At 42.4% G+C, this 13,537-nt stretch overlaps 1 protein-coding gene across 2 annotated transcripts in view; it reads right to left on the bottom strand.

The window, feature by feature from the left end:
* Nucleotides 1-13,537, bottom strand: part of col27a1b (collagen, type XXVII, alpha 1b) — a 483,649-nt gene that overhangs the window by 390,420 nt on the left and 79,692 nt on the right. For both annotated transcript variants that reach the window (XR_010021219.1, XM_063073617.1), the window contains exon 4: nt 4,078-4,131. Coding sequence is in view for 1 of the 2 variants with exons in the window: in XM_063073617.1 (XP_062929687.1) it covers nt 4,078-4,131 (54 nt within the window). In the remaining variant the exon portion in view is untranslated. The remainder of the gene's footprint in view (nt 1-4,077; nt 4,132-13,537) is intronic.

Raw genomic sequence — 13,537 nt, 5'->3', positions numbered from 1 at the left:
ATCTCAGCCTGCTGAGAAGCTGACAGTTAGCAATGACAAATCTGACACAAGGTATTGTATCTTCCAATAATAAAAGGTATACAATCACAATATTTTTGCAGAATACGGCCAACAGATATCTTATGAAATATATCATAGTTGCAGAGAGGTATGAGAGTTCTTGGAAGTGAGACTAAATTATTGACATGATTAACAGATAGGTTGAGATCTGAAGTCAGAGGTGAAATAACTGCTAGATGTTCAAGAAAACATCTGTGGAAAGAGAAATGGTTAATGCTTGAGGCCCTGGACCCTTCGTCAGACTGAAATAGATTGTCTTACTATTAAGACAACTATGCATCTGAAGGTACCTTGAAGCCAGATATGTTACCAAACATCAAGGTGAGAATAATTTGATTCACTTTTAGACAATTGCCAGGAAGAGGGATGCGCTGGGTGCCTAGGTCACAAAGTCTAGAGTGGTTCCAAAGGCATCTTTTCTAATCTTCCCATCATTTTCTCAAAGAAACTTTCTGCCCTTCCAGTTAAGGATGTTGGACAAGTAATCCATTGACCTAAGAGCTCTGCTGCTCAAGCAGGGCTGGGAGTGATCAGTGTAGATGTGAAATGTTCTAGATGAGCTCAGATTCAAACAGAAGGAGAAAAAGGTAAAATGTATCAACAAGCAAAATAAAATAGCATTTAATAATCAGGTAAAATGTAGCACACACAGCGAGAGACCTAGGTGAGTGCAAGACTGTAAGGTTTCAGAGGGAAGGCACGGGTAAGAGCAGGTAAGCTTTTTTTTGCCTGTATATCCTTAGTTCAGTGTAAGCAGGATGGTTAAGGCAGAGGAATGCTCCTCCTGTTGGGTGTGGGATTTCTGGGTACCAGGCAGTCTCCCAGATGATGACATCTGCAGGAAGTGCACCCAATTCCATTTCCTGTCCGACAAGGTCAAGGAACTGGAGCTGGATGCACTCAGGACCACCTGGGAGGCTGAAAACCTCAGATGAGACTTTTACTGAGCTGGTCACACCCGGAGTGCAGGCTTCCGATCGTAGGTGGGTGACCACCAGGAGAAGTAAGGGGAGTAAGCAGTCAGTGTAGGGTTCCCCTCTGGCCATTCTCTTCAGCAACAAGTATACCCCTTTGGCCACTGGTGGGGATGGGGAAGTGACCTATCAAGGCACAGCAGCAGCCAGACCATTGGCACTTCAGCTGGCTCAGAAGCCAAGCAGGGAAGCGTAAGATCAGGCAGAGTGACAGCGATAGGAGACTCGATAGCTAGGGGACAGACAGGAGATTCTGTGACCACAACAGAGATGGTGTGTTGCCTCCCAGGTGCTAGAGTCCAGAATGTCACAGAGCGGCTGCAGAATATTCATAAGGGGGTGGGGGAACAGCCAGAGGTCATGACACCAATGACATCGGAAGAAGGGGGGAAATGGTCCTGCATGGAGAATACAGGGAGTTAGGGAAGAGGCTGAGGAGCAGAATCTCCAAGGCAGTAATTCTCTTGTCACATGCTAGCCAGGACAGGAATAGGATGACAGTACAGATGAATGAGTGGCAAGGGAACTGGTGCTGTGGGCAGTGTTTCAGGTTCTTTAATCATTGGAACCTCTTCTGGGGCAGTGGTGAACTGTACGAGAGGATCGGGTTGGACCTAAACTGGAGGGGAACCAATATCGTGGTCGAAAGGTTTGCTAGAGGTACTCAAAAGCATTTAAACTAGTTTGTCACCAGGGATGGGAGCCAGAGTCTCAGGTCTGAAAGTGGAGGGGTGCAGAGGAAGGTAGATGTCAGGGCCGGTGAAAATGGGTAGAAGCAAAGTAAAAGATAGGATGGATAGTTTGACAAGTGTGTATTTAAATGCTAGGTGTGTTATGGGTAAAGGAGATTAATTTAGAGCATGAATCAGTATGTGGAGTTATGATGTTGTGATAATTACATAGACTTGGTTGAAAGAGGTTCAGAGATGGGTGCTTAATGTGCATGGTTTTGATGTTTCAGACAGAGACGGAGGGTAAAAAGCAGGGGGAGGTGAGCCAAGGGCAATATCACAGCTGCACTCCAAGAGGATCTACTGGAGGGCTTGTCCACAGAATCTATATGGAAGCGTGCAATCAGTCTGTGTAGACCCTCCCCATAATAGCCACTGGGACATTGAGGAATAGGTATGCAGGCAGATTAAGGAAAGGTGTAAAATCAATAGGGTTGTTGTTATGGGGGACTTCAACTTGTCCAATATAAACTGGGACCTTCTTAGTGCAAGAGGTTTAGATGGGACTGAAATTGTTACGTGCATCCAGGAGGGTTTCTTAAATCAATATATAGATAGTCCAACCAGAGGTGGGGCTGTATGGGCTGTTGGTTGATAAGCCTGGCCAGGTGACTGACCTTTCAGTGCGTGAGTAGTTAGGGAACAGCGACCGCAACTCCTTGAGATTTAAGGTAGCTATAGAAAAGGATAAGTAAGGTCTTTGTGTGAGTGTATTAAATTGGAGCAGGGCACATTATGAAAACAATTGGCAGGAACAAGGGACAGTTTATTGGGAACAGCTGTTTTTTGGCAAGTCCATATCTGACACATGAAGGTGTTTAAAGACAAAAGAACAATATATAGGACAGGTATGTTCTAGTCAGAAGGAAGGACAAGGGTGGCACAGTAAGAAGTTGACAGAAGTGATGAATTTAGTCAAGAAGAAAACAGAATAGCTTGTAAATCTTAGGAAGCTTGAATCAAACAGGGACCTTGAGGATTATTAAGAAGCCAGTAAAGAAGTAGCTAATGTTGTTCCATTATTCAAGAAGGGAACCAGGGATAATTCTGGAAACTTTTGACCAGTGTGTCCCACATCAGTGGGAGGGAAGTTACTGGAGAGAATCCTTAGGGATAGGATTTATGAGCATTTGGAAAACCATGGTCTAATTAGGGAGAACCAGCAGGCTTAGTGTGAGGCAAATCATGTGTCACTAACTTGATTGTGTTTTTTGACGAGGTGACAAAGGCAATTGATGAACGTTAAGCTGTGGACATTGTCTACATGGATTTTAGTAAAGCATTTGACAAGGTCCCTCATGGGAGGCTCAACCCGCAGATTAAGATGCATGGAATCAATGGCCATTTGGATTCAGAATTGACTTCCCATAGAAGACAGAGAAAGTGATAGACAGGACTTATTCTAGCTGGTGGTCTGTGATCAGCAGTGTCCTGCAGGGATCTGTACTGGAACCTCTGCTGTTTGTGATGTACATAAATGACCTACATAAAAATGTAGATGGCTGGGTTAGTAAGTTTCCAGATGGCATGAAGATTGGTGGCATTCTGGATAGCATAGACGACTGGCAAAGAATACAGTGGGATATAGATCAGTTGTAAATATGGGTGGAGAAATGGCAGGTGGAACGCAACCCAGCCAAACATGAAGTAGTGCGCCTTAGTAGGACAAACACAAACAGACAGTATATCATCAAGGGCAAGACCCTTAACAGTGTTGATGAGCGGAGGAATCTTGGGGTCCAAGTTCATAGCACCTCGAAAGAGGTTACGCAGGTTGATAGGGTGGTTAAGAAGGCATATGGTATGCTTGTCTTTATTAGTCGAAGTACTGAGTTGAAAAGTCAGGAAGATATGTTGCAGTTTTATAAAACTCTAGTTAGGTCCCACACTGTATTACATACAGTTCTGGTCAACACATTATAGTAGAGATGTTGAAGCTTTGGAAAGAGGAGCAGAAGAGGTTTACGAGGATGTTTCCTGCCTTAGAGGGCATGTGCTGTAGGGAGAGGTTGGACGAACTTGGGTTGTTTTCTCTGGAGCAGTGGAAACTGAAGGGAGATTTGATAGAGGTTTATAAGATTATGAGCAGCATAAACGGAGCAGACAGACAGCATCTTTTTTCCAGGGTTAAAAGTCTAAAATTGGAGGGCCTGTTCCTGTGCTGTACTGTTCTGTGTTTTATAGATTTATTTAATAGCATTATGATGCTGATATTAAATGGTCACAATCAGTGTTTTGTAAAGTGGTTCATACATAATAATATTAATTACATTTATTTTGGTGTAAAGATTGAGAATAACTAAAGTACTTACCCGAGGTCCTCTTTTTCCAGGTTGACCAGGTAGGCCTGGAGGACCACGAGGACCCTGTAGAGAAATAATTAATATGTATTAATGTATTATACAGTCATTCCTCAATTAGTACAGCCTTTACTAACCAATTCCTCTTGACGTGACAGAGTTTATGGGTTAGTTGCCAGAATACTGACTTCTGGTTTCCACAGAGAAATAAATTTTCAGAAAACTGTCTCAAACTTGACAATGTCACCTTGTAATGAGAGTACTAATTGTGAAAACAAAACACTGTGTGAAGCAAGTAGCTTGGAAGGTGCAATGGTTAAGCAATTTTCACTATTTAAAAAGAAAATTATAACTAAGGTACTTAAATTTAAAAATAGTACCTTTAAGGAAATGTGGAAATAATTTATGCAATCCGATTAGAATATTTGTTCAAAATGACAAGAGGAATACTTCCAAGGTCATACAAGATAACCAGAGAAATGAATGAGTTTGCTCCTGATACATTCTGAATGCCATTGTGATGGGAGTTGGACATATAGAACAGTCTAAAAATTTTCGCACAGTTCCATCTCAGAAATATAGTAAATCAAGAAAGTTAGAAAAAATAGAAGCAGGAGGATATCAGCGAGACCTTCCCCCACCCCCCTCGATGATTCTTTGTTATTCAACTGTTTTCAATTTTGTAAGGCTCATTGAGATTAATTTCTAATCTTCTACTGAATTGCCAGCATTTCCACACAGAACCATACTCCGTAAAAGTTCAGGACTCTGCAAAGTTCTCAGTTGACTACCAGGAATTTCCTGATTGTGTTTTGACAACCAACTTGTATAAACACTAACAGGCAGTGTAAACTTCTGAATATTTTCCAGTGTTTACATTAAAAAACTTTGCCATTATTCTTGCAGCAGGGCATCCTGTGGAGAACAGGCTGCAAGGGGAGGAGGTCAAGTAGAAAGTGAGTTAATTTTTTTATTTAATCAAATTGATTTAAATATATTTGGTTACTTTTACATGTTTGCTAATGATTAATTGTTTAACCTTTCAAAGGACTTTTCAATAAATATTGGCATGCTAGCTGGGAAGCCAAAAGATCATGGCTTACCAGGTTGTCACATCTATCCTGAAGCAGAGCTGCAGAAAAGCCAGGCATTCTGATGGGCTTTGCAGTGCAGTTTGGAGCAATCTTACCTGAAGCAGCTCACAGGTTAGGTAGGCAGGTGACTGGCAAGTACCTGTAGTGTACCACTTCCCAGAAGATTCAAACCCATGTCTTGTTTTCCTAAATTCCAGTCAGTGTGGTACTCCTTAATCCTACAAAAGGCAGTGGAGTCGGCCAACACATCATTGGTAAAGCCCTCCTAACCACCTTCATGAAATACTGTCGTAGGAAAGCAGCATCCATCAAAGATCCTCACTACCCAAGCCACGCTCTTTACTTGCTGCTGCCATCAGAAAGAAGGTACAGGCTCCTCAGGACTCGCACCACCAGGTTCAGGAGCATTTACTACCCCTCAACCATCAGGCTCTTGAACAACAGGAGCTAACTACACTCACTTGCCCATTATTGAGATGTTCCCGCAACCAATGATCTCACTTTAAGGACTCTTTATCTTGTGATTTCATGTTCTCATTATTTATTGCTATTTATTTATATTTGCACCTGCACAGTTTGTTGTCTTCTGCACTCTGGTTGATCTTTCATTGATCCTGTTATAGTTACGATTCTATAGATTTGCCGAGTATGAAAATGAATCTCAGGGTTGTACATGATGACATATAATACTCTGATAGTAAAATTTATTTTGAACTTTGAACTTTATTCACTCTTCACATGACAACCCCTCATTATAGAGTTGGTCGAGTTTCGAGCATTTTAGAAATTGTAGAAACGGTGAAAACACGTTGCAAATCAATCAGCATTTGAAAATAGAAAATAATGTTAGCAACGCATTTCCAGCATCTGCAGAATTCCTGTTGTTTGTAGATAATTCATTGGAATTGAAAACTAAAAAAAACTATCTTCTGTTTGTTTAGCAAGCAATCTATTTGGCAAGCTCTAATGGTTAATCATGATTTTAACATGAAAGTGGATTGGGAAACCCAGGTCAGTACTAGGCTTCAAGAGAGAATTTGTAGAACGTCTAAGGGATGGCTGTTTAGAACAGCTTGTTGTTGAACCCACTAGGAGATCAGCTGTGCTGGATTGGGTGTTGTGCAATAATCTAGAGGTGATAAGAGAGCTGAAGGTTAAGGAACCCTTAGGGAACAGTGATCACAATATGATTGAGTTCACATTGAAATTTGAGAGCGAAAAAATAAAATCCAATGTGTTGGTATTTCAGTGGAATAAAAGAAATTACAATGGCATGAGAGGGGAACTGGCTGAAGTTGACTGGAAAGGGACGTTTGTAGGAAGGACAGCAGAGCAGCAATGGGTGGAGTTTCTGCGAAAAATGGGGGAAGTGCAAGACAGATATATTCCAAATAAGAAGAGATTTTCAAAGGGAAGAAGGACACTACTGTGGCTGACAAGTGAAGTCAGAGCCAAAGTAAAAGAGAGTGCATACAAGGAAGCCAGAACTAGTAGGAAGATAGAGAATCGGGAAGCTTTTAAAAACTTGCAGAAGGAAACTAGGAAGGTCATTAGGAAGGAAAAAATGAATTATGAAAGGAAGCTGGCGACTAATAGCAAAGAAAATACTAAAAGCTTTTTTAAGTATAGAAAGGGTAAAAGAGAGTTGAGGATAGATACAGGACCAATACAAAATGACGTTGGAGATATTATAATAAAAGATACAGAGATGGTAGAGGAACTGAATGCATATTTTGCATCAGTCTTCACAGTGGAAGATGTCTGCAGTATACCAGACATTCAAGAGTGCAAGGGAAGTGAAGTTTGTGCAGTGAAAATTACAACTGAGAAGGTGCTCAGGAAGCTTAATAGTCTGATGGTGGATAAATCTCCCCGACCTGATGGAATGTACCCTTGGGTTCTGAAGGAAATAGCTGGAGAGATTGCAGAGGCATTAACAATGATCTTTCAAGAATCGATAGATTCTGGCATTGTACCAGATGACTGGAAAATTGCAAATGTTAGTCCACTATTTAAGAAGGTTGGGAGGCAGCAGAAAGGACTGTAGACCTGTTAGCCTGACATCAGTGGTTGGAAAGTTGTTAGAATCAATGGTTAAGGATGAGATTATGGAGTACCTGGATGCACATAACAAGATAGGCCAATGCCAGCAGAAAGGTACAATTCTTTGAGGAAATTACAAGCAGGGCAGACAAAGGAGATGCAGTAGACATGGTGTACTTGGATTTTCAGAAGGCCTTTGACAAGGTGCCGCACATGAGGCTGCTTAGCAAGATAAGAGCCCATGGAATTACAGGGAAGTTACTAGCATGGGTGGAGCATTGGCTGGTCGGCAGAAGACAGAGAGTGGGAGTAAAGGGATCCTATTCTGGCTGGCTGCCGGTTACCAGTGGAGTTCCACAGGGGTCGGTGTTGGGACCGCTGCTTTTTACGATGTATGTCAATGATTTGGACTATGGTATTAATGGTTTGTGGCTAAATTTGCTGATGATACGAAGATAGGTGGAGGAGCAGGTAGTGTTGAGGAAACAGAGAGTCTGCAGAGAGACTTAGATAGTTTAGGGGAATGGACAAAGAAGTGGCAAGTGAAATACCAGTGTTGGAAAGTGTATAGTCATGCACTTTGGTGGAAGAAATAAATGGGCAGACTATTATTTAGATGGGGAGAGAATTCAAAATGCAGAGATGCAAAGGGACTTGGGAGTCCTTGTGCAGGTTACCCTAAAGGTTAACCTCCGGGTCGAGTCGGTTGTGAAGGAGGTGAATGCAATGTTGGCATTCATTTCTAGAGGTATAGAATATAAGAGCAGGGATGTGATGTTGAGGCTCTATAAGGTACTCATGAGACCACACTTGGAGTATTGCGTGCAGTTTTGGGCTCCTTATTTTAGAAAGGAAATACTGACATTAGAGAGGGTTCAGAGAAGATTCACAAGCATGATTCCAGGAATGAAAGGGTTACCATATGAGGAACGTCTAGGAGCTCCTGGCTGTATTCCCTGGAGTTCAGGAGAATGAGGAGGGATCTCATAGAAACATTCCGAATGTTAGAAGGCCTGAACAGATTAGATATGGCAAAGTTATTTCCCATGGTAGGGGATTCCAGGACACAAGGGCATGACTTCAGGATCGAAGGACATCCATTTAGAACTGAGATGCAGAGAAATTAGTCAGAGGGGGGTAAATCTGTGGAATTTGTTGCCACAAGTGGCTGTGGAGGCCAAGTCACTGGGTGTATTTAAGGCAGAAATAGATAGGCTCTTGATTAGCCAGGATAATGTAATAACTGCAACATTTGGATTGTAAATTCTTTTATAGACAAGCTTTTAACTGCAGTGATTAAGCCAAACAGATTTTCACAAAGCAGGAAATAGAGAGGAACAAGGAATTACACCCAATTAAAAAGAAATAAGAAAAAAAAAACAAAACGTATATGGTAACTTTGAGCAGAGCAGTATTAGATACAAAACAAAATATCAAACTGAAATGCACTGTCACACGCAGAACAGTGCTTCAGAGTTTGGTCAGAGAACTCACCACTGATTATCTACTTTGCATATTTTAATGTTCTTCTCCACACCTTGTGGCGCATCGGGTGGCTATCTTGCCGTCTCTTTAGCATCTGTCTGCTTTTTATGAGGCCGAGTTGCTAGCTCGATGCTCAACCCAGCATGGATGGAAAGTGTTGAAGGAGCCAGCTGGTTATTTGCATGTTTTATTTCTATGCGAACATGCTGTCAGTGTGAACTGAGAACATTAACAGATTCACAGAATGGACAAGAGATCTTCGAAGAAGTTTAAGCAAGGGTAAAAGTGTTTCAGTCCAACATTGGTGGGAAAAACTGAGAAGTCAACCAGTGTATGTAAGGTTCAAGTCTAGTTGAGGTAAAGGAACAATGGGATCTCAGTATAAAAATACACTAAAGGTTGTGCCATGGATTTACAAGGTCATAAAGATAGTAAGCCAAGCACCAATGTTTATTTGTAGAGGACTCGGCCTCAAAATAGGGAATTTAAACTAAGCATGTAATAATGCTTGGTTGGATCAAACTGAGATTCATGCAACTGAAATGATGCAGATGCTAGAAATTTGGAATGAAAACAGAAAATTCTGGAAACTCTCAGCATGTTAAGCAACTCCCGTTTTAAAAAAAAGAAACAGAGTTCATGTTGCAATTCAATGATCCGTCATCAGAAGGGAAGGAGAGAAAAACTAATTATATTTAAGTTGTAGCTAGAGATAAAAGAAAGTGAATATGGCTTGGGTTGCCATGGGGATAAGTTTATTTTCAAATTGGCTAACCATGCAGCAAGAGGGTGATAAACAGACAAAGAAAGCAAAATTTGTTACAAATTACAGGGATGTAGGACATAACCAGAAGGTCATAAACACAAGAAGGTTTGCAGATGCTGGAAATCCAAAGTTTCACACACAAAATGCATCAGTATCAAAGCAGATCAGGCAGCATCCCTGGAAAAGAGTAAGCAGTCGACGTCTCAGGCTGAGACCCTTCTTCAGGACGGAGAAGAAAAGGGGAAGATACCTGAATAAAAAGGTGAGGAGAGGGGAAAGAGGCTAACTGGAAACTGATAAGTGAAGCCCACGTGGGTGGGAAAGGTCAAGGGCTGGGGAAGAAGGAATCTGATAGGAGAGGAGAGTGGACAATAGGAGAAAGGGAAGGAGGAGGGAACCCATGGGGAAGTGACAGGAAGGTGAGAAGAAGTGAAAGGTCACAGTGGGGAATAGAAGAAGGGAGGGGGTGGGATTTTGTTTACCGGAAGGAGAAATCGATATTCATGCCATCAGGTTTGAGGGCACCCAGATAGAATATAAGGTGTTGCTTCTCCAACCTGTGTCATAAGGAGGCGCACTGGGACCGGACCCAAATGCAAGACACAGACACTTAAGTACTAGGAACTGGACTCTGAGTGTCAAGAAGGCAAGGGAAGTGGGGAAGAAAGGACGCTGGACATTGACACAGGCCCAGGACGAGAATAGGATGCAGGGCCTGGGTTAGGACATGGACAAGAAACATGGAACCCAGACAAGGAACTAGGAACAAGGAGCCTGGACTAGTGACACAGAACTCCGGAACCAGAGCCTGGACAAGGACCCAGAACCTGGGTCTTGACTCGGTACCGGAACCCGGGTCTAGGCTAGGACTCGGGACTAGGATCTTGGCAAGGGTAGGACGTGGCTACAGAACAGGACATGGAACTCCTGCACAGGACGAGGCACATGGACAGGACAAGAACACAAAGCCTTGATTAGGACAGGACGAGGTTCTTGGATGTGGCTTGGACAGGACGAGAGACTCCTGGACAGGACGGGGGAACCCCAGCACTGGGCTGGGCGAGGCACATGGACAGGACGAGAATGTAGCGCCTTGGTCGAGGGAGACCAGGTATGCAGAGCCTGGACCCCTCCTTGGGAACAGGACGTAGGGCTGGGACTCATACACAGAGCACAGGGAGACAGTTCTGAACACAAGGTAGCGGCAAATGGCCAGACCTACCTAGCGAAGGCGAGGACACAAAGAGACAGTTCCAAACAACAAAAGACAGTTCCTTATCTAGACACAGCAAGGCCCCGATCTTGCCCTGGCAGTTGAATCTGACGGTGTTACAGGCAAGGACACAGGCAAAGGTAGCAGGCGAGGCTTCAAAAGGAAGGGGAAGGGGAGGGAACAGTCCAGCAACTGAAGCTGTCTGTCTGTCTGTATCTTGTTTTACGGCGGTTGGCATCCAGCTTAATGGTGCATTACCGCCACCCTCTGCTGCAGAATGTTCACTAGACATACATTCTAAATCCCTTCACCCAATCGTGCGCGCGCGCGCACACACATACACACACACATATATATATATATATATATATATATATATATATATACAAACCTACACTTCACCCTCCCATCTTTGACCGTCCTAGTATCCTATTCCTGTTTATTCATCATATTCTATAAAAAAACCCTGTACCCCTTAAAAACGCTAAAAATACCCGGACTTGTGCTCTCTCACCCATGCCCAGCAACCCTTTTAATGTGAATTCCTGCATCCCCAACTCCCTTAATTTATTTCTCTCCATCTCTCTCTGTATCCCATACTTCCTGCAACACAAAACTACATGTTCTACTGACTCCTCTTCCTGACATTCCTCACACAATCCTGTCTGGTGTTTCCCTATCATTTTCAATGTTTTGTTTAATGCACAATGCCCCAGCCTTAACCTAGTCCACACAATTTCCTCTCTTCTGTTTCCATTACCTACCCTAGTAACTGCAACACTCTTTTGTATTTGATATAAATGCCTCCCTTTCCCCTTCCTGTCCCATCTTTCTTGCCACATTCGGTTGACTTTTTCCCAGATTACACACTTAACCTCTGCTTTACTGATACTAATGTGCATTTCCACATTTTCTTTCTTTAACGCCCTCTTTGCCAACTCATCCACCCTCTCATTCCCCTTCACCCCTACATGTGCTGGAACCCATAGAAATTTTACCTGACCTCCCTGATTTGCAATTCTTGTAACTAACTGAAGGACTTCATAAAGTACATCTTGCCGACTGTTTGTGTGAAAAGACCTTAAACTTGCTAGAACTGAGGATGAATCTGAACATATCAATGCTTTGGCTTGTCTGGCTTTCTGCACCCATTGCAACGCAACCAACACTGCCAGCATCTCCACTGTTATCACCCCTAACTTATTAGATGTTCTTCTGCTGATTCCAATTTCTTTTGCTGGTATTACCACCCCAAACCCTGTCACTCCTGTTTCAGGTTCCTTCGCACCATCCATATAAATGTGAGTATAATCACTATACTTTTCCATCACATGACAGTTAAATGCATTTACCAAATCTGTTTTATATCTTTCTTTCCTTTTTACCTCTAACAAATGCCAGTCTATGTCAGGCCATACAAGCTTCCATGGAGCTACAACCGGATAAACTACTGAAGGACTTATCCTCAGATCAAACACTCCACATTCTTTTGCGATATCATTCCCTACCCGACTAAAGGTATCCCTCTGAAACCTCCCATTTTCCCAGCACTCCTGCAACACTCCTTTAGTAGGGTGAGAATCACTGTGCCCCTGCAAGTTAGCCCAGTAGTTTGCCATCAGTTGCATCCTTCCTAGTTCCAAAGGCATTATTCCCATTTCTACCTGTAGTGCTGACACTGGTGACGTTTTAAAAGCCCCACTGCACACTCTCAAGGCCTGAGCCTGAATCACATCCAGTTTCCTTATAAGAGACCTAGCTGCTGATCCATATACTATATTTCCATAATCCAATACAGATCTTACTAAAGCCACATACATTCTCTTCAAAGCTGAACAACTTGCTCCCCATTCCCTACCAGTCAAACATCTCATCACATTTATTACTTTTTTACATTTCTCCTCAACTTTCCTGATATGGTCTGCCCATGTTAATCGTGAATCAAATATAACTCCCAGAAATTTAAATGATGCAACCCTTTCTAATTCAACCCCATACATCCTTAACTTCTTCCCTACCTCAACACTTTTCCTGGTAAAAAATACAGTTTGAGTTTTATCTACTGAAAATCTACATCCCCAATCATAACCCCACTCTACCACTTCATCAACTGCTTCTTGTAGTTTCCTGATTATATGGTCCATGTTCCTGCCTCTTTTCCACAAGGCCCCATCATTCGCAAACAGTGACCTACCTATATCCACTGGTACCTGAGTGAAGACATCATTGATCGTAATGATGAAAAGTAACGGGCTAATCACACTACCTTGAGGTGTGCCATTTTCCACTATGTACTGTTTTGATAATTCTGATCCAATCCGAACTTGAATTTTTCTACCAAACAAAAAATCTTTAATCCAATTAAAAACTCTCCCACCAACCCCCATCTTGTGCAGTTTAATTAATAATCCTTCCTTCCACATCATATCATAGGCTTTTTCAATGTCAAAGAACACTGCCACTACTGACTCTTTATTTGCCTGAGCCTTCCTTATTTCAGTCTCTAACATAATCACTGAGTCCATGGAATTCCTTCCCTTTCTAAAACCACTCTGATAACTTGCCAGCGTTCCCCTTTTCTCAAGCTCATATGATAACCTTTCTGTTAGCATCCTTTCCATTATCTTACATATACTTGATGTTAATGCAATTGGTCTGTAGCTAGTGGGTTTTGACAGATCCTTGCCAGGCTTCCTTATTGAAATTACTACTGCTTCTTTCCATGCACTTAGTAATCTTCCCTCCTCCCACACTCTGTTATAAAAATGCAGCAACTTCAAGAGCGCTCCTTCTCCTAGATTTTTTAGCATCACAGAGCATATCAGATCTTTCCCTGGGGAGGTTGGTCTCTATCTCTTTATTGCTCTCACC

Source organism: Mobula hypostoma, chromosome 21 (genome assembly GCF_963921235.1).
Source record: "Mobula hypostoma chromosome 21, sMobHyp1.1, whole genome shotgun sequence".
In the NCBI taxonomy this organism is placed as follows: domain Eukaryota; kingdom Metazoa; phylum Chordata; class Chondrichthyes; order Myliobatiformes; family Myliobatidae; genus Mobula; species Mobula hypostoma.
The sequence above is the reverse complement of the archived record's forward strand: the minus strand, read 5'-3'. Positions and strand labels throughout refer to the sequence as shown.